The sequence below is a fragment of the Channa argus genome, chromosome 8 (genome assembly GCF_033026475.1).
Source record: "Channa argus isolate prfri chromosome 8, Channa argus male v1.0, whole genome shotgun sequence".
Classification (NCBI taxonomy): domain Eukaryota; kingdom Metazoa; phylum Chordata; class Actinopteri; order Anabantiformes; family Channidae; genus Channa; species Channa argus.
Window position 1 is genome coordinate 26,615,711 of NC_090204.1, and position 19,759 is coordinate 26,635,469.

The 19,759-nt window shown below is 39.6% G+C and overlaps 1 protein-coding gene across 1 annotated transcript in view; it reads right to left on the bottom strand.

Annotated features, from left to right (window-relative positions):
• Positions 1–113: 113 nt before the first annotated feature.
• The window catches only part of arhgap39 (Rho GTPase activating protein 39), a 97,717-nt gene continuing 78,071 nt past the window's right edge, over positions 114–19,759 (bottom strand). Inside the window, exons 7-11 of the mRNA XM_067512101.1 lie at positions 19,449–19,522; positions 18,148–18,347; positions 17,522–17,613; positions 17,225–17,394; positions 114–16,772 (exon numbers count right to left, since the gene is read on the bottom strand). Coding sequence (XP_067368202.1) covers positions 16,578–16,772; positions 17,225–17,394; positions 17,522–17,613; positions 18,148–18,347; positions 19,449–19,522 — 731 coding nt within the window. The 3' untranslated portion in view covers positions 114–16,577. The remainder of the gene's footprint in view (positions 16,773–17,224; positions 17,395–17,521; positions 17,614–18,147; positions 18,348–19,448; positions 19,523–19,759) is intronic.

Below are 19,759 nucleotides of genomic sequence, written 5' to 3' on the forward strand. Positions count from 1 at the left end.
CCGTCCAGAAACCTTCAGAATAAAAGCACTGAGCTCGTTTCGAGAGGAGTAAACTTTGTGCAGATTCGATCACTGGTGATATTGAACAGACACTTAAGTGGGGTGATAAAACAAAAGAACATTTATTGTACACAATCATTAAACACTGGAAAAATCATTACCTCTCATTCATTTTTATTAGGGTCGCCAAAACATTAGAATCATCTCTTCTTATAATGCACCCAATTACGACTCCACCAACCACTATGACCTTAATAATAAACAGAGTAGAATTATAACCTTGCTGACAGTTTCAACATAAAAACTGAAAAATTGTAACATTGTAAAAATATAATTCATGGCTGCTGTGTTGGATTACATAGGGGTGATTGTGGCGTTCAAAGCTATAATGGTCGTCCACTAATCTCACAGATGTTGGTTCAATCCCCGGTGTGTCACCGAGCAAGACACTGAATCCCAAGTGCAGATCATTTACCATTCGATTGTACAGGTGTACCTAATATACTGGCCATTGAGTGTATATTACACAGAATTAAAGCTTTTAACAGGAATCCCGCAACTAGGCAAACCCTACGGGTTATTATACAATGGGTTTCTTTGATGTTTGAGGAAATAGGGAGTAATTTAACCCAAATTCCAAATAAGTTGGGACAATGTGTAAAAGGTAAATAAAAACAGAGTGCAATGATTTGCAAAGGAGACTATTTTTAGGAGAGGAATGTTGTCCCATTCTTGTCGGATGCATATTCTAGCATTTTATGATGTGCCAAATGTTTTCTACTGGTGAAGGTCTGGACTGCAGGCAGGCCAGTTCAGCACACTGACTCGTCTCCTGTGAATCCATGCTGTTGTGATGGATGCAATATGTGGTTTAGCACTGTCTTGCTGAAATGTTCAAGGCTTCTCTTGAAAAAAAAAAAAAAACATCGTCTGGATGGGAGCATCTGTTGCTCTGAAACCTGTATGTCCTTTTCAGCATTGACTTCAGCTTTTTTGCATATTACGGCTTTAACGTATATTTGTGTATCATATAGCAAACTGTCCTCAACTGTGCTTTCAGCCAGTGATTTCAGGAAGCCCCTGCAGTGATGTCCAGTAGAAATGATGCCTGTTTTTAATGCAGTGCCACCTGAGGGCCAAAGATCATGTGCATCCAGTTTTGACCTTCGGCTTTGCCCTATGTGCACAGAGAGATTCTCTGAATCTATGGATGACATTATATACTGTAGATGGTGGGATCTTCAAAGGCTGATGTGCAATGAATATTATGTAGAATATCTATTGTAATTATTTTTGACAAAATAAGGGGATGCTAACTTTTACAGCCAACTGTAACTGTACACCAGAAAGCTAGAGTTTACCTGACGGCAGATTTAAGCAGATAACATAGCAAGTTAGACTTTGTATTGCAGCGTATGTAGTTACAAAAACGTATTCGAATTTCAGTCTATGTGGTTATAGAAAGAGTTGGGTTGATTATACAGAATTCTATTTATATTAATGTGAAAACATGTTTAAATGTTGAATGCATTTAATATCGTTTATGTACAAGTTCTTGATGAACATTACCATGATCATGAAATTTCCACTTATAAATTTCACCAAACTAAAACTAGTATAAAACCAACATAGTCACATACAACTTCTGTGAAATAACTGATGAAGTCTGAAGCATTCAGCTATTGTCTAAGAAGTCTAGACTAAATTTCTGGAGGCTGTATCTGCTGCTGCTGAATAATAGTAATTTGAGGATTTTTTCTTTAGCCTTCAGAATAATTTTATGAAGTATGGGCATTTTGCAAAATAATACTTGTGTGCATGTTTTCTGGGTGACCGTGGGGGTCTTGCAGGTATGTGAGGGCATGAACAGAGTGGCAGGTAGAAAGCCACATTACAGGGAGTCAGCTTGCTATACAAACATTTTCCAAAAGACTTCAGTTAAATATATATATGTCAATTTGAAATGTATCTTCAAAACAAATCATTGATGCAAAACACTACATTGTGTAAGGTGGGTAAAATCCCTATGCTAGCTATTGGTCTAGGTCTGCCCTTTATGATATTGCCCAGGCCGAAAACCATTAATAGAGAACTAACAAACCTGTTTTTTTAACAAACCATCACCCCATCCCATCTTCCTGCCGTCTCCTATAAAAGCAACTTCTGTCTGTCATTTAGACTGTGGAGAGTCGAGAGGTTTGAGGTTTAAGTTTAGCAATAGAACAGTTAGAATGCAGAGATTTAAAATGTGTTTAAACATTAGTCAACATTAGCCCTCTAGGTGACAGAGGGGGAAAGTACATTTACTCAAGTGCTCCTCTTCCGTACATTGTGTATTTTACTGGAATATTTCCAATTGCCTCTACTTTTACTCGTACTCCACCACCATGTCTTCTAGACCCGCTCGTCCCTCAGCTTCTAATCTATGGCTCACTGACTGGATCTGTGAGCAACGTACCACGCTTAGGAGTGCTGAGAGGAAGTGGTTCAAATTCGAGACTCCATCTGCTCTTGGTGAGTATCAGGATCTGCTTGGATCTTTTTCTTACAGTGTCACCAGGAGAAGCTCAGCAACACCATCTACCCACCTCCACCTCTGTCACTGCTGACGACTTTGCCGGCTTCTTTACTAATAAGGTGGCAGCCATCATCTCACAGTTCTGTCCTCAAGATGATCACATCCTGCTCACTTTTTCATCGATCCCTTCACCTCTCTTTCAAGCAGTTGGTCTGCAATTTGTAGAGTCACTGTTGTAATAAATAATTTATCAAAACGTTATGACAAAAAGATCATTAAGAATGTTGATTGTTGCCAGAAAAACTAGGCTTTGGAAATTGTAATTGTGTAATTAATACCATAAAATGTCAATATTTACTAAAATGTCAATATTTACTTTAAAATTAAATCATATAAAATATTTGGGGATTATAAATTTGTCTCAATCTTGTAAACTCAGCTCATTTCTTTGCAAATGATACTAAGAGTTGTTTGCTGATAGATTAGTAGCACACACTTTATTATACAATAAATCAGTTTTTAAGGGAGTCATTTATCACCATTTCTAATCTTCCATAATTGGACCATAAATGCTCTGCTCGAAAATATGCTTCCCTGAGCATGTGAGCATGAATGCAGTAAGTGTGATGAAGTGCGACGAAGTTGCAAGGCGAGCAGCTCAGACAAGCGGTCTGCTGCGCGCCCGGTGCCTGGCACCCTGGCCAAGCGCGTTGCTCTGGGCCGGGGGTCCCTGGGACCCCTCCTGTACGCAATGCCGCGGGGGTCCCTGGGACCCCTCGGGAGAGCACGAGGGTTAAGGTACTGCAGTTAAAAGCTTACATTATGCTTTCCCTTCCTTTAGAGAAATGTCTTTTAAAAAAGACCACGAAAGGACCTCCCCTTTTTTGTCCGAGGTCGGGACCGGCACCAACGTTGCCCTTGGTGGCTGGGTGGGGCCACACCTGGTGCTACCTCCAGCTCTCCCTCCTGTCTTTTATTCAGTGCCAATGTCTCTAAGCTGTACAACATTGCTGGTCTCACCAATGTCTTAAACCCCTTTCTTTTCATTCTCGCTGATACTCTTTTATCACACAACACACAATGGCAAAATCCAATGTCTGTTTGTGCCAGTCCCAAGATTGGTCATGGCCCGGGTTAAAAATGGCCACCACAGGTGCTGTTGACCTACAGGGTGCCAATGGAGATAGGCTAATGTTGGTTGAAGGAGATGAGGAAGGTGTGTTCATAGACAAAGAGAGAAGAGGAAAGCCAAGACTGTAGGACTGACAGTAGGTACTTTGAATGCTGGGACAATGACAGGGAAGGTTAGAGAGTTGGTTAACATGATGCAAAGAAAGAAGGTGGATATATGGTGTGTCCAGGAGACCAGGTGGAAAGGTAGCAAGGCTCAAAGCTTCGGACCAGGGTTCAAGTTGTTTTACCATGGTGTGGATAGGAAGAGAAATGGTGTAGGAGTTATCCTGAAAGAGTAGTTTGTGAGGAATGTTCTAGATGTTAAAGGAGTATTAGACAGGTTCATGAGTCAGAAGTTGGAAATTCAAGGCATGATATTCAATGCTAGTGCTTATGCCCCACAGGAAGGATGTAAGTTAGAAGAGAAGGAGAAATTCTGGAGTGAGTTAGTTAAAGTGATGCAGAGCATCCCCAGAGGTGAGACAGTGATGATTGGTGCAGATTTCAATGGACTTGTTTGTGAAGGAAACTGAGGTGATGAGAATGTGATGGGCAGGTTTGGTCTTCAGGACAGGAATGGTTTTGCAAAGGGATGGAAATGGGTGTAGTGAATAATTTCTTCCAGAAGAGCCAGGAACATAGGGTAACATATAAGAGCAGAGGTAGAAGCACTCAGGTGGACGACATCCTGTGTCAACATTGTAATCTGAAAGAGATCGGTGATTGCAAAATATCGTTGGACACTAAGGAGGGAGAGGTGCACTTGTACAGGTTGGCAAGATAAAGAGATAGACATGAGAAGGATGTGCAACAGGTTATGGAGATTATAGATAAGATGGAAATTTATTGGCCGTCTGGAGTGGCAGAGAAGTATGTTAGAGTGGTGCAGGACATGTATGAGAGCTGTAAGACAGTGGTGAGGTGCTGTAGGTGTGACAGAGGAGTTCAAGGTGGAGGTGGGTCTGTAGCTACAGCAATATAGAATATCTGTGTGAATGAGATGGACCTAAGTGGAACAGTGAGGTCACAAGGAGCAGAGGTAAAGAAGCTGCACTACTTGAGGTCAATGGTTCAGAGCAATGGAGAGTGTGGAAAAGAGGTGAAGAGGCAAGTGCAAGCAGGTTGGAACGGGTGGAGAAAAGTGTCAGGTGTGATAAAAGAGTATCAGGTAGAATGAAAGGAAAGGTTTTCAAGACGGTGGTGAGACCAGAGATGTTGTTTGGCTTAGAGACAGTGGCACTGAAGAAAAGATGGGAGGCAGAGCTGGAGGTAGCAGAGCTTAAGATGTTGAGGTTTTCTTTGGGAGTGACGAGGATGGACAGGATCAGGAATGAGGACATCAGATGGACAGCTCGTGTTAGAAAAAGTCAGAGAGGCCAGATTGAGGTTGTTTGGACATGTTTGGAGAAACTGTGAATATATTGGTTGAAGGATGCTGAGGTTGAAGCTGCCAGGCAGGAGGTCTAATGGAAGACCAAAGAGGAGATTTATGGATGTAGTGAGGGAGGACATGAAGTTAGTTGGTGTGAGTGAAGAAGATGGGGTTAGATGGGGCACATGATTTGCTGTGGTGACCCCTGAAAGGGAACAGCCAAAAATACCTTGATTTTTATAAATGAGTGTTAGTACACAATCTATAAAGGTATTTTATTTTACTTCCCATTTTTACTTTTATTTATTACCTTCTTCTCCGGTGTATCACCGGTGCCCCTTTCAGCACCTGGCCTCACTATGACCAGAGGCAGTGGGCAGTACCAGGTGTTGGGTTGTTGTAAATGTTGTGCTCATAAGTTGTACTGCTGGTCTGCTTATATAGTGCTATTTAATATTGTTTTTCATTCATCCATTCTCTCTCTCTCTCTCTCTCTCTCTCTCTCTCTCTCTCACCCACACCCACTCACAGACCAATGGTGGTGGCTGCCATGCAAGGTGCTCACTTTACCCATCCGGAGCAACTTGGGGTCCAGTCTCTTGCCCAAGAACACATGCCAGGAGGGACTTGTAGTTGAAGCACTGGCCCCATGTCAACTAGGCTACAGTCGTGTTGTAGCAGGGCCTGGGATTTATGATAGGCAGAGCAGGGAGCAACATGATCAGAGCTCCTGTCCAATCAGTCAGTGGACTTGGCTAGTGAGAAACCAGAGTGTTATGTGAGAAGCTTTTCTGCCTTCAAAAAGCCTATTAGAAGACTTTTAACAGGCAGGCTTTCAACACGCTGGCTGTTACAAGGAGGATTCTGACCTGTGTGTTGGAAAGAGTTAAAATACTGACAAATTATTACACTGAGCATAGTCCAACTGAGCATTTATGATTACAATTTATATCAGACAGGCAGGGTAGACACATCTTTGATTTTCAGAAAAAAGCATGTGTGTGTGGAGCCAGAAAGACACCTGCTTATATTATATTAAGATTTAATTATAATTAACATATTATATTGTATATTAACTCTTCTATGTAATTTCTATCCACTACACCTGCAGGGTAGAGGAAATGGCAGCTCTAAAAAAAGCATGTAAAGTCAGGGTTTTTCTCTTTGAGAGGAAGGAGCCAGTTCAGAAAGTTCCATATATTCTCTTTATGTTTCTTTTCCCAAATGGTACATTTATTCAGTTCTCTCATAAAATAAAGAGCATCCTGGGTTAGTTTGACATTTGAATCATTTATTAAACCAACATCTCGTACACTTCCAGTCTTCTGTTGGACAGAGTGAGTGACAGTGGACTTTACAAAACAACTGAAAAACCTGGAGGATTGAGGTGGAAGTGAAGATCAGTTTCACATCAGCTGTCTCACACCTTGTCTTCATTGTCAGTTTCTTCACATTAGACTAACAGCATTGACACCCACAACCAATTCATCATTAGTAGGAACCAAGTAGAAAACACAATCAGAAAAATGGATTAAAAAGAGCATCATCTTTTTCTTAGTGGATAAAGCTAAATACTGTAACACTTCTTCTCTGTAAATTCTGTTGTCCATGTGTATTGTCAGGTTTTATTAAATTCAAGTCTTAGAGAGTGAAGACTCTACATCTGCATGCTAGTTAGTTGATCTGTTGGGTCTATCTACAACCATCTTGGACATAAAACAAAGATTCTGTCACAGACACACACTCATATACTAACATACACAGCGCCACAAAGTTTCAGCCTTTTCTGGCTAAAGCCAATGCTTGTTTAATAAACGGAAAGAAAATTCAATCATTTGTCAAGATTCATACCTCTATAAAGAAGTCACCTGTTCAATAAAGAAGCTACGTGTTCTAATGTTAGTTATTCGTTTTTCTCAAGTAACTTTAATAGTAATATTTTTGCCTTTTTGGTCTTATCAGTCAAAATAACACAATATTAACGATAGAAAAAAATTGGGGTTTTGTGTAGCCACTTTGAAATGAGGTACCTGTACATAAGACATCTTCGGAGTTATTTGAAGGAAGTGGATCAGCTTTGACAAAGCTAAGCTATGTGCTGCTTGGCTCAAATCTTCAAACTTGCTATATCTTTACAGTATGCACAGATATAAACTGATATAAATGTGGGGATCCTTTGCACAAAGAACTTGAACAGCATCTTTAACTAGTTTCCCACACACAACTCTGACATTGATAACCAGTAACTGACAGTTTTCCCAAACTGACAATCCACAACCTCCACTTTATCCACCACCTTATGTTAGTACATATTGCTAATGTAGATACTACTTAAACCTAACTTCTGAATAGGGTCAGTTTAACTTTTCTACATAAAACCAACTTCTTTATGTGAAGAAAAAGTCTCATTGGTCCTCAGCCCTTCCCGGAAGTTAATGCAAATTCAGGAAATTCCTAACATTGCAAGTTTTGTCCAATGACCACATATTTCACCTACAATCTGTACGGTTCCTGAACACCTCACGAGTACACCTCACCACAGCTGCTGATTAGAGTGAAATAATGCTGCTGAAAGGAAAATGCATTTACAAGGCAAATGACAGCTCCACTTATGAGAGAAACTTACAGAAGAAATCTCTGAATTCCCATCACATATAATGTGCTGGACTTACTAATAATATGCAGGAAACTACAGGAATGATTGGATGTCTGCAAAAAGGTCATTCAATTGTGGCAATTCAAGGCAATTCAATGATGTTCTGTTTTGCACCACCTACAAAACATTGGGGTGGAAGATAAATGAAACTCATCAACTGACACTTTTCTCTCATTACTCATTCTCATCACACTTGAAGAACGGCTAAAATGTGCTGTATTTAGATCTTTTGCAAGTGCATGTGAGTGTATGTTACAGTCAGCAGTGAGATTTCTTCTCACTGAAATAAATTCCCTTTGTTTTTTTAACTAATTATAAATAAATATCAAGATTTTGCAATTTTCACTTGCTCACACATGCATCAGAAGTTTTTAGAAAACCTCGTGTTTTCACAAAAGTAATCGCTATAAGTTCTCTTTCATTCCAACTTCTGCTGCTCTGCTAAATAAATCTGCTTAACAAATCTCTGGTTTACTAAAGTTATTTTATCATTATGTTTATCATTTTTAAAGTGTTAGATTGGAGGTTAAAGGGTTAGGGCTTTTCCAAAATTGTCTGTTTTTATTTTCTTATCGATAAACCTTAAGTTATAGCTTGTCTCCTAAATTGCATGTCCTTTGGTTTGTCTTGTACAAATAGTAGCTCTATTACTGTACTACGGTTCTAAGTAAGAGCTATAATTTTGTCCAATTCATTTTATTGTTTTTCACCACAATGATCCGCATGTGCAAAGGTTGCAATACGTTACGAGAGTGCTGCAATTATCATACTGTAAACTGTGTAGACTGTTCCTTCTCTCAAGGCTTGTCAGACATGTGTGTACTGTTGATATATTCACAGCTGCTACCCAGATAACAATACATACATGTAGGTAAACTATAGTAAGATTAAACTGATGAAGCTAAAATCAAAAATGTGTCATTTCAACCCAAACCTTTAAAAAGGGGCATGCTCCCTTAAGATAATCACTTCTTTGTAGAGGATGAATCAGACCTAATGTTACAGAAATTGAGGCTCTATAAACAACTTCTTGTACTTGAATCGATGATGGGTACAAACCTCATGGTAGACTGTTCTGAGGTTTTAAATAGCCACTTTTTCTATTTATGTAAGCAAAATTGACACTTTAACAAGACTTAAAAACTAGCCCTCACCCTCTTATATCATCTTCCACAGCAAGTTCCAATGTTACATATGGTGATTTTTACGTCTCATCTCTGTATATACTGTACGTATTTTTACATAGTCTGTACACTGTCAAAGTACATGGTATCTATGTGGAGTGTGTATGTCAGAGTGAGTGTACAGCACATCACATCACATGACATCACACACACACACACACACGCACGCACACACACACACACACACACACACACAGCCAAAGATTTAATGTTAGACTAAGTCTCTGTCACCTGGACCTTAACAATTGAAATCAGTGTTTTTCCATGAATGTCCATGAATCATTCAGTCATGTGTTCAGTTGTGTCACAAAAGACAAAATCAAACTGCTACAGCAAGATCCACACAGTTATACATAAACACATATGTGAAAACTGCACACTTACACCTCCACACGCACACATACACTCACGCTGTAACAAAAACACACTGGAGCCTACAATACAGTATCTCGAAGGCATTAAGGAAATTTCCCCAAATAAATATAAATAAATTATATCATATAAAATGAATGGGTTAAAAAAACATAGAAATTTTGTTAAATGCAGCAATAATAATGAAGAAATGTAATAAACAACAGTACTTGCTCGTAGAGACAGACGCCATGGATATAAGAAATTGACACATTTTGTAAACAATGACAGGAAGACAGACAAGCACAAAGACAGGTAGACACATTCAATAAGTGAGCAGAAAGGCGGAGGTGGTGGGGTTGGGTGGGGTGGGATAATGGGGCTAGGGGAAGGCTGGCACTTCTCAAAACCCTCCCAGGAAGTAGGGGGATGCTGTGCTGTGTTGAAACATGGGAAATAGGACCTTACTGGCAGTGACGCTGTCATCCAGCCTATTGTATCTGTTGCTCATGGGTTCAGAGGAAAGCGGTGGACAGCCAACATGCCTGAACAACACCAAGAACTGTGGCAGAGTGGACAAACAAGACCCCATCGCTAGTTCCAACCAGGGAGAAGTGATCACGACTAAAGTCACTGGATGTTTTCTTTAGTTAGCAGAGGAGCTTTTATTTGCCTCCTTATCATTCGATTGCCCACCTCTGTGTTAAGCTATTAGAACACGGACACCAAAAATGACCTGTACTGTAGGTCACTGACACCAGGTAGCTTTAACAAATAATATATAATAATTATCTATAATATTAAACGCAAACATAACAGTTTTGCACTTAGGCTGGAGCCTATCCCAGCTGTCACAGGGTGAGAAATGTCACCAGCCCATATCAAGAAAATGTATTCATTAACTGAAATATGATAAACCAATGTAAATAAAAGGACGGATGTATATATGTATGTATGTCCTATATGTTTATTATAGTGAATAAATCCCATAAAAACACCAAAACCAATTAAACCATCACTTCTTTCTTGGGGAAATGCATTTCAGAGACAAAAAAGGGATGGTCATAGTTTTTTGGAGCTCTAAATTAAAAATAAATAAATAAATAAATAAAGACAATTACATTTTTAAAGAGGAATAAACATATTACCCAGTGCTAATGTTTTTTAACTTGTTGAACTATAACAGACCTGAACAAGCTGTTATCAATCTATTAATTAATCTTTATTTATATAGCACTTTAAAAATAACCAGGAGTTGACCAAAGTGCTATAAATACAAAAAAGGAAGATAAAAAGGGATAAAATGATAAAAACAATATGATTAAAACAATAATTTATAAAAATTGAAAGTATTTAAATAAATTAAATAGTTTAAAAACACACAAAATATGTCCACACTACTATAAATAATTAGCAGCTTGGATTTAAAACATGCCAAATCTGTAATGCAGTGATGTCCCCATCTTCTCATCTGGATTTTGGAACTTCTAAAAGAAGTTGAGCAAATGTCCGAAGTACTCTGCCATGTTTGCAGAACTATTAATTCACTTAAAAACAAACAGCAACAGTTTAAAATCTATTCTAAAATGAACTGAAAGACAATGGAGTGACTGAAGAATGAGTTTTGTGTTCACGCTTGGGGATCTTGTTTAAAAGTCGAGCAGCAGCATTTTGAACCAGTTGGAGGCGAGATAGTGAAGACTAGCTGACTATGACATAAAGTGCGTTGCAATAATCCAGTTTTGAGCTGATAAAGGCATGAATTGCCTTTTGAAGATCTTTTTGGGATAAGATTGGCTTAACTTTTGCCAGGAGACGAAGCTGACAAACGCTGCCTTTTACAACAGAATTAATCTGTTTATGAAATCTTAGGTCAGTGTCCCCAGATTCTTTACTTTTCTTATGTTCTAAGATAAGTGGCTAGACTACCAAGATCCACGTTTAAGCCATTATCCTTAACAGATGAGCCAAACAGACTCTCTCTTGCAAATCATCTGTGTAACAGTGGAAGGAGAGATTTTGCTTGTGGATGATTGACCCAAGTCGGAGCATATACAGCAAAAACAGGACGGGGCCGAGAATGGAACCCTGTGGGACCAAAGGAGAGAGATGCACAGGAAGAGGACGTGTCCCCTATCATTACAGAAAACTTCCTATTAGATAAATAGGACTGGAACCATCTAAGAACAGTGCCCTGGATACCTACACACTGGGCAAGGCGAGAGATGAGGGCTGCATGATCCAGTTTCAAAGGCAGCTGTAAGATGCAGAAGCACCAATACAGCAAGGTTCCCTGCATCCACAGATAAAACAATATCCTTATGAACCCTCGGAAAGCTGACTCAGTACTATGTCTAAATCTAAAGCCAGATTGGAATTTCTCAAAAACGTTATTTTCCAGAAAAGCAATTGATTAAAAACAGTCTTTTCTAGAACTTTTGAGAGAAAGGGAAGATGAAACACAGGTACAAAATAAGATAAAACGACTTATCAAGGTGAGGCTTTTTAAGAAGTGGCATTACCACTGCATGCTTAAAAACATCTGGTACAACTCCTGAGCTAAGATAGTTCTTAATAATTGTAAGAAAACATGGCCCTACAATATTAAAAACCTCTTTTAAAACCTTAGCTGGAACAATATCCAAAGGACAATGGGTAGGTTTCATGTGCCTCACCATCTCAGCAAGAGCTAGGAGAATATAGACTCAAATGCTCAAATACAACAGAGCATGTGGGGTAGCAGACAAGTCAAGAGTAACATTATTTTTATCCTGTCTAACTGTGGCTATTTTCTCAATACAATGAATAAGAAACCTATCACAGGTAGCTCTTGGTACATCTGTCAGCACAGATATACACTGATTAATTACAGACATTATGTTGGTAAATAACACTCTAGGAGGATGACAGCTGTTATTAATAAGACTGGATGAATATTGAAATTTAGCAGCTTTTACAGCCTTCTGATAGTCTGACAAAGAGTCCTTCAGAATATCCAGAGATACATATAATTTTCTTCATTCCACCTCCGCCTCTTGCCTGCAGGGCTGTCTGGGAGTACGTGTGGTGTCATTTAGACGAGGTTCTATTGTTGATTTTGAAGATTTGTGCCTTAAAGGGGCAACAGAGTTCAGAATAGCAGCGTAGGTCGAGTTAAAAGAAGAGAGAAAATCCTATGGGCCTGAGTGAGCAACCGACCCCCCCACTGCATAAATCTCAGTTAGTTTCCTTCAGTTAATGAAGTGATGGCGTAGTACGATGGCGACACAAAGAGATTGTAAAAATTGTAAATGGTAAATTGTCTGCACTTTACACTGCTTCTCATTCACAATCCCACACACACACACACACACCGATGAGGAGCTGCTATACAGCAGGCCAACACTCAGCAAGAGCAACTAAGTTGACGTTCAGTGTCTTTCTCAAAGACATGTGATTGGAAAGGCCGGGCATCAAACCAGCAACTGGGGGGATTGGTGCGTTACCTCTACCTCCTGCTCCATAATCTGAAATATTATGGGGAAGTGATCAGAAATACCAAACTGAAGAGAAACTCCTAGGTGATGACAAGATCCAAAGTATGTCCATGCTGATGTGTGGGTCTCTGTACGGCCTGAGTGAGGTCAAAAGAGTCCAATAAACATTTAAAATCATTCGCTAATAGATTAGAAGCTCAACAGGAAGGACATGACTGTTAAAATCCCAACATATTGGAAGCTTTTCTTTAGGGATGACCCCAGCTAAAAACTCTGACAACTCATTATAAAAGTCCATATTAAATTTCTGTGGACACATAACAGGGCAAAGAAGTTAACCACAAAGAGCTGTAGCTCAAAACTTTAATAATTATCTGAGGATATTAAGCGGCAGTTAAAGTTATTTTTAAAAACAGCAGCCAGGCCTCCACCTCAACCTGAAAACGGCGGTGTGCTAAAAAATGAACAACCAGGTGGAAGAAGCTTTAGAGAAGGCGCTGGTTGCAGCATCCCGCAGTCAGAAACCCGGAGCCACATGGTAGCTCTACTCCAAGGAGGGTTAGATAAAGAGTCCAAACTTTGTGGAACAGCGAAGTGGTAAACTGTGGAAATCATGCCCAGAGTGCGATCGCAGGTAAGCCATAATTCTCAGGAGCACTCCTCCTCCTCTGCGCTTGTTATGGTGAGAGATGTTGGGCAGATCCCGAAGACCAGGTGGTATTTATATCACAGCAATAGTGGGGAAGTTTTCCAATGTCCATTTAAGCCATAAAACGGTAGCTTCTCGACAGAGGAGCAGATGTTGAGGAGGAGTCTGGGGATCATAGATTAGTCGTGATGACACATTTTGGGCATAAAGCACTGAAACACATAAGAAAGTTCAGACGGCAGGCCACACACACAGGCGCCATCTTTAATCTATATCAGCTTCTGTTTTTACAGATATTACAGTGAGTTAGCCCAGGTCATGGTTGGTCTTTTTATGGGATTTGAAAATAAAAAAATCAAAGATTTTTTTGAGATGAAGTCATTTCAAGATAGATGCCCCACTGTAGTTGGGAGTAACACAGCAGTGCACAGCAGCCACTTGCACGCACAATCCATCCCTACCGCACACTAACATTACGGCTCACAACTGGCAGGAGAAATGATTAGACGTTTATATTATATTGTGGTGAATTTATTATTTATAAATACTTTTAATGGGCTACAGGTAAACTGAATAAAATAACTTATGGTTGCGGTCATTCCGTACATCTGATATGACGAAAAAGCAAACAACCTGAACATACTATGCTAATGTGTAGTAAAAGTGTTGAAACCAAAAAACAGCCGGGAATCACCTAGTGTCCACATTCTTCTGAGTTAAGGATGCCTTCACTGATTCCGCTTCTTTTGGTTCTAGTTTGGGTAATACATGTAAATAAATGCCATTAAACTTCCCTATAGTAAAATATCTCTACTTCTAGCTGGAATATGCCTCCACATGACATCACATGGAAGAACCTTCAGGTCAGATTATGTTATTTTTTTGCTCTTCCCATGAAGTTTGTTATTATGGTCAACCAAAAACTTCAGATGATGTCATCTGGGGTTGCTCTACAAAAAAGCTCCCCCAGATGACATCATCTGAAGTTTTTTCAGGTAGAAGCAGAAAAATATTTGGATTTTAGAAGTTTGGATGGAAGTTTAAAAGCATAAGTTGAAAATTGGAAAATTTTAATTTAATGGCTAACTGACCAACCGATCATCATATCCATGTCTTTCATCCTTTGTGGCTACACTCTTTTTAAAGTCAGGGAACATCTGAGCATCTAAAAGACATCATGGTTTCACCCAAATTGTTTTACTTATGTTTTCCGTCCCTTCAGAGAAAAAAGATGACCACGCAGGGGAGAAGTAAAGAGCCTCGGGGTTTTCAGCTTCCACGATGTAGTGGCAATGTAAAATATTTGGATGGCTAATTGTTGGACACAGCTTCACCTTACAACACCAGACGCTCAATCTGTTACAGTAAACCCCTGATGAAATGGTGTAGTTAGGCTTTGTATCTCATAAATCTAGTGCTGAACCAATGTAATGCTTTGCTTAGCAAGTGATCCCAACATGTACAACTGTATGTTTGAGAGACCCCTGTGGAAGAACATGTTTGGCGCATATTATGTGATGAAAGAATGCAAGGATGGTTTTTGCTGCATGTTAAATGGTATTGTACATTGCAGAAAAACTTAAAAAAGAATGGTTCCTGATTTTTGAAGCTGGTCTTATTACAGTCTGTTTCATATGTCACGTTCAGTGTGCATATATTTTTAAATGGTCTGTACTTATATGGCGCTTTTTTAAGTATTGGTACTCAAAGCGCTTTACACTGGTTCTCATTCACCCATTCCCGCAACAATGGGGGATCTGCTATGCAGCTGGCCAACACTCACCGGGAGCAACTAAAGTTAGGGTTCAGTGTCTTGCTGAAGGACACTTCGAAATGTAATGGGAGGAGCTGGGGATCAAACCAACAACTGTGGGATTGAGGGACAACCGTTCTAACTCCTGTGCCACAGTCATAGTAGCCACAGGTGCAAGACAAGTCTTGGAAGGTATAGCTGTTTGTGTTTTCCTCAGTGTTGGTAAAATTGTTTTACTAGGAATCTGACTTCTGTAATAAATGGGTGACAACATGTTCAGCCTTTACCCTGTGCAAAATTCTGGAAACTCCTATAAAATTTTAACAGTCCCACTAAGCTAAATTGAAAGGGGATATTTCCAAGATACAGTAAACCTAAACTAATTTCCTTTTGCTTTTCAAGCTTTGTTGGAGGGATAACTTCTAATCAACAAAAAAAAAGGGTAGTTTGTGTTAAAAACACTGCATCTTTTAAAGATGTAGTTTAGTGGAACTGATAAAGTTTCCTGGAAGTCTCAGCCAGAAAGAAAAAGAAACAATGAATCAAAGAAATGCATAACAAAACCACAATATGATGCAAAACAACTAAAAAATGACCTAAAAATTTTAAAAACAGGCTCCAAATGACAGAAAAGAGAGAGTATGGGGCCAATCACATAATATGCCCATGGGCGCAGCTAAACTTTGGAATGAGTTTTATATCGGCTGCTCTGCAGAGCAGAAAGATTAATAGTTACTTTAGTTACTGTCTGATACAAATTGGAACCTTTATGCATTATTGTAAAATACTTTTACTTTCTTAATATATGCACTTTTTCTAGTCTGAGTTTATCCACATCATTACCAAGATTATATACATATGTTTGAAGGCTCAACACTGTATTAAGATCAGCATGAAAAATTGCGAACCATTCCCTTATTATTTTAGCGTGTTCATGTGTTGATACTAAAATGTGTGTGTTAAGCAGGGGAAATAAAGGAAAGGTCAGTTCATATAAAACAAGTAAGATTAAAATGAACAGTGGGGGAGTGTGTGAAACTAACATGGGAATCCAGTGATGTTATGAGGTCCCTGCTTAGTCCTTCATACTGTGTGAACTGGATTTGTGTATGTGAAGGCACACACAGTACTGTTATCATTTGAAAGCTTTGTAACTTCAACACTGGTGTTTTTCTAATGTAAATGTCACATGTATAGTGACAGAAACAAATAATGAAACAACTGAAAATGTACAGTGGACAAACTCAAATCAAGGCAGTTATTGTTAGTTCCAGAGAGTAAACTTGTTGAAAATGCATGGTATTCACCCAGCAGCAACACTGTGTACATGGGGAGTGAGTAGAGGCCTGTCATGGAGGAGGCTGACAGCAGTGTAAAGGGAGGCTGAGGGATAGAGTATGGATAGTGTGTGTGTGTGTGTATGTGTGAGTGTGTGTGTTGTTGGGCTATAGGATTCCATCCATGAAGCTGGTGTCCAGCCGCTGGATAAGCACCCGGATGAAGGACATCTCTTTGCGAGTGTTCTCGAAGATCACCCTGGGGTCGTCGGACTGGCAGCGCAGACAGTTGGGAGCCATGACCATGGCCAGGTTGTTGACATCCATCTTGGTGATTGCCACATTGGCAGGCTGGGCGAATACCTGCACAGAGTACAACACAGTACTGTAAAGGTCTTAAGTGCCTTACACTTAATTTGAGACATTTTAACGCCTTTCTGAAGCTTTCTAAGGTTAGAGTTAAGGCAGAACTTAGGCCATCCAGTCCCAACATTATATCCCTCAAGGGTGCGAATTACCAGGGGGGGATTCACCCATTTAAGACTCCACCCCCCCTTAAAATATTTATGCATTCTCTACAAATTCATAACTATAATATTATACATTACCAGTCCCTTTGGCCTGAAGAAGCATATGATATGAAATCACACACCGCTTCAGTGGACCATATATATGTCTATGGTTCAAGTAAGTTTATGGATTTGTGTAGATGAAAATGTGTTATTTAACACAAACAAAAACAACTACAATTAGATAACTTCTTAGACAGAAGTACACAATGATTCTTCTTACAAAGGCAAGTATCTTTGTGTTACCTGCAGGAAGCGGATGAGGTAGCAGAGCACCAGTTTGTTGATGTGTGGCAGGCCTAACACCACATTGACAGCTGCCTCTGGGTTGTCATAGTTACTGATACACTCCTCATAAAACTCATGAGGGATCAGTGGCTCTTCCAGCTCCCTGTACCAAAGCTTTAATAGTGATGCTGGGGAGGACACACAGGACGATACAGAGAAAGCACATTAGCCTTGTTTGTACTGTATAACCAGGTAGAACCAGAACCAGGTCCACAGATTAGCAGTCATATACAGTAAGTTAGTGCATGTGTGTACCTGGGATGTGTGGGTCTTCCAGTCCTGTAGGGATTTTCCACTGATCCACTTGCAGCTTGAGGGCATTGACTTCATCTATGTCCCCTGGTACCCTGAAGGTCGAAGGTCACATGATTGTTACTCTTTAGCCCCCGGTCTTTCCAGTCACTGTTTATTATTTAAGCAGTTGATCGTGTTCCCGCATAACCATTTTTGGGATAAAATCAAATTTTCAGATGTATAAATCCTAAATCCTAAAAAAAAAACCAACATCTGGAAAGTAACAGAGTTGTTTCTGTGACCTGCTACTTGTACAGAGCTGAACTCTGCCTAAAGAGGTCAGATTATGTAGCTGATGTTTTTAGATTAAAGCTAGATATAGAGTTCAATATTCAATACCTGAAACTTTAATAAGGTCTAGGAGCAGTAATCAATCTTTTTGCATGTCCAACCTGAGGCTGAAGGGATTTAATTGTTTTAGTTGTTACACAATGTGAAACGATTTGACACAGCATTAACAAAGAAGAAGGGGAGTGATTATCACTCTTACTCAAGGATCATCATTGATTCTTTATGTTTTAATGCCACCGTTGAAAGACTAATACATTTATTTCAAACAGTCTACTCTGCTCTCTCCTCCCATTCACCTGAAGATGCCTTCTGTCTGGTCTCCATTGAGACCCAGAACCTCCTCAGAGAGGCGAGTCTGCACCCAGGGCAGCTGGCGATCTGGATACCGTTCCTTCTGCAATACCATCACTTCCTCCAGGGAGGATCCGAACATAGAGGGACTGAAGATGGCATTCCTGGCATGCTTGATCTCTTCCAGACAAGGCTTCTGCAGGCCCTGAACACAGACACACACAGGGGAGCTGGTGTTAATGCAACACGGCAGATGAAAAGCAGCTTGAATGTTGGAGGGATACAGTAGAAGCAGAAAGCAGTGGGAGCTGAAGACAGCCAAATATTCAGATGTGAGTGACAAGGACATCCATCCACAGGACACGCAGGCCATTACTGGGCTGCTGGAGGTTAACACCAGTAAAACACAGCAGAGGCCGAAAGGTGACAAATCATCTCTGTTATGACCTGCTGAGGTTCTGGCACTTCAAGCTCTGAACAAGCTGCTCCCTGCCAACACACACACTCACACAAAGTACACATGCATGAGATGTAATGCCAAACCCATGGGCATTCATCAGCTGCTATATCAACGGGATTAATGCCAGAGCCAGCCTGTGGCTTGAATCTTCAGTTAGCGGAAACATCTGCATTGTCCTAAAATACCTAGTTTGTATAATGACTTTATATCAGTGGAACTAATATGAATATGAAACCCAGGAACATTGTTTAAAATGTGGGTTGTGCTCAAATTAGAATTATGGTTCAACTGTTGTGAATGAGTCCATTATCATTCCCACTGCTTTTAACTTATATGTACATATAGTATAGTCTATATTATCTGTTTATTATTCTAATAATTATATAATGTTGTTTATTATTAAGGTCAAACCTCAATAATAGTTTATGAATAATAAAGTTTAATCAACAAAGAGGAGAATTATCACTTTTCTGAAAGTTTCAAGTTAAAAGACTGAGAAATTGAACAGTAAAAGTAGAATTCATGCAAGGGATTGTACAGGTTCACCTAGTAAAGTAGCCAGTGAGTGTGTGTGTGTGTGTGTGTGTGTGTGTATATAAAGGGGCATATGATCCGTGTACCAAAAATGTAGAGGAGTTTTAGAGACATTTACGTTTCCAGGAACCACTGGGCTTGACACTTAGGGCCACAGTCAGGGCAGAGAAAGTCTTACAATGTGGTTTTAACCTGGTTTAATCCTTCTATTAGGATGTGCTGATAATAAACATATTGACATTTGCAGACAAATTCTGTGATAATCGAGTTTTAAACAGCAGAAACAACAACATAAAGACAGAAGCTGCTTACCTTCTTGGCTCCAGTCAGAGCAGCTTTTGTCAGTTTCCTGTAGCAGTATTTAGCATAGCTGCTAATGGCCACTCCTGGAGCAGCAAAAAAATAAATAAAAAAAAAAGAGGCCATTAACACCATAAGAAGGTCACTATCTTGTCCTTTTGCATGAAATGAAAGTTAATTTGTTACTTTAGAAACTTCTCAGCTTACTAGCTTTTATCCGGGTTTTCAAACTAACCTAGCTCAGTTGTCATCCCTTGAGAAACCACGATTAAGTGGACCCTAATTAAATGTAGGTTTGTATATTTGTGTGTGAGAGAGAGAGC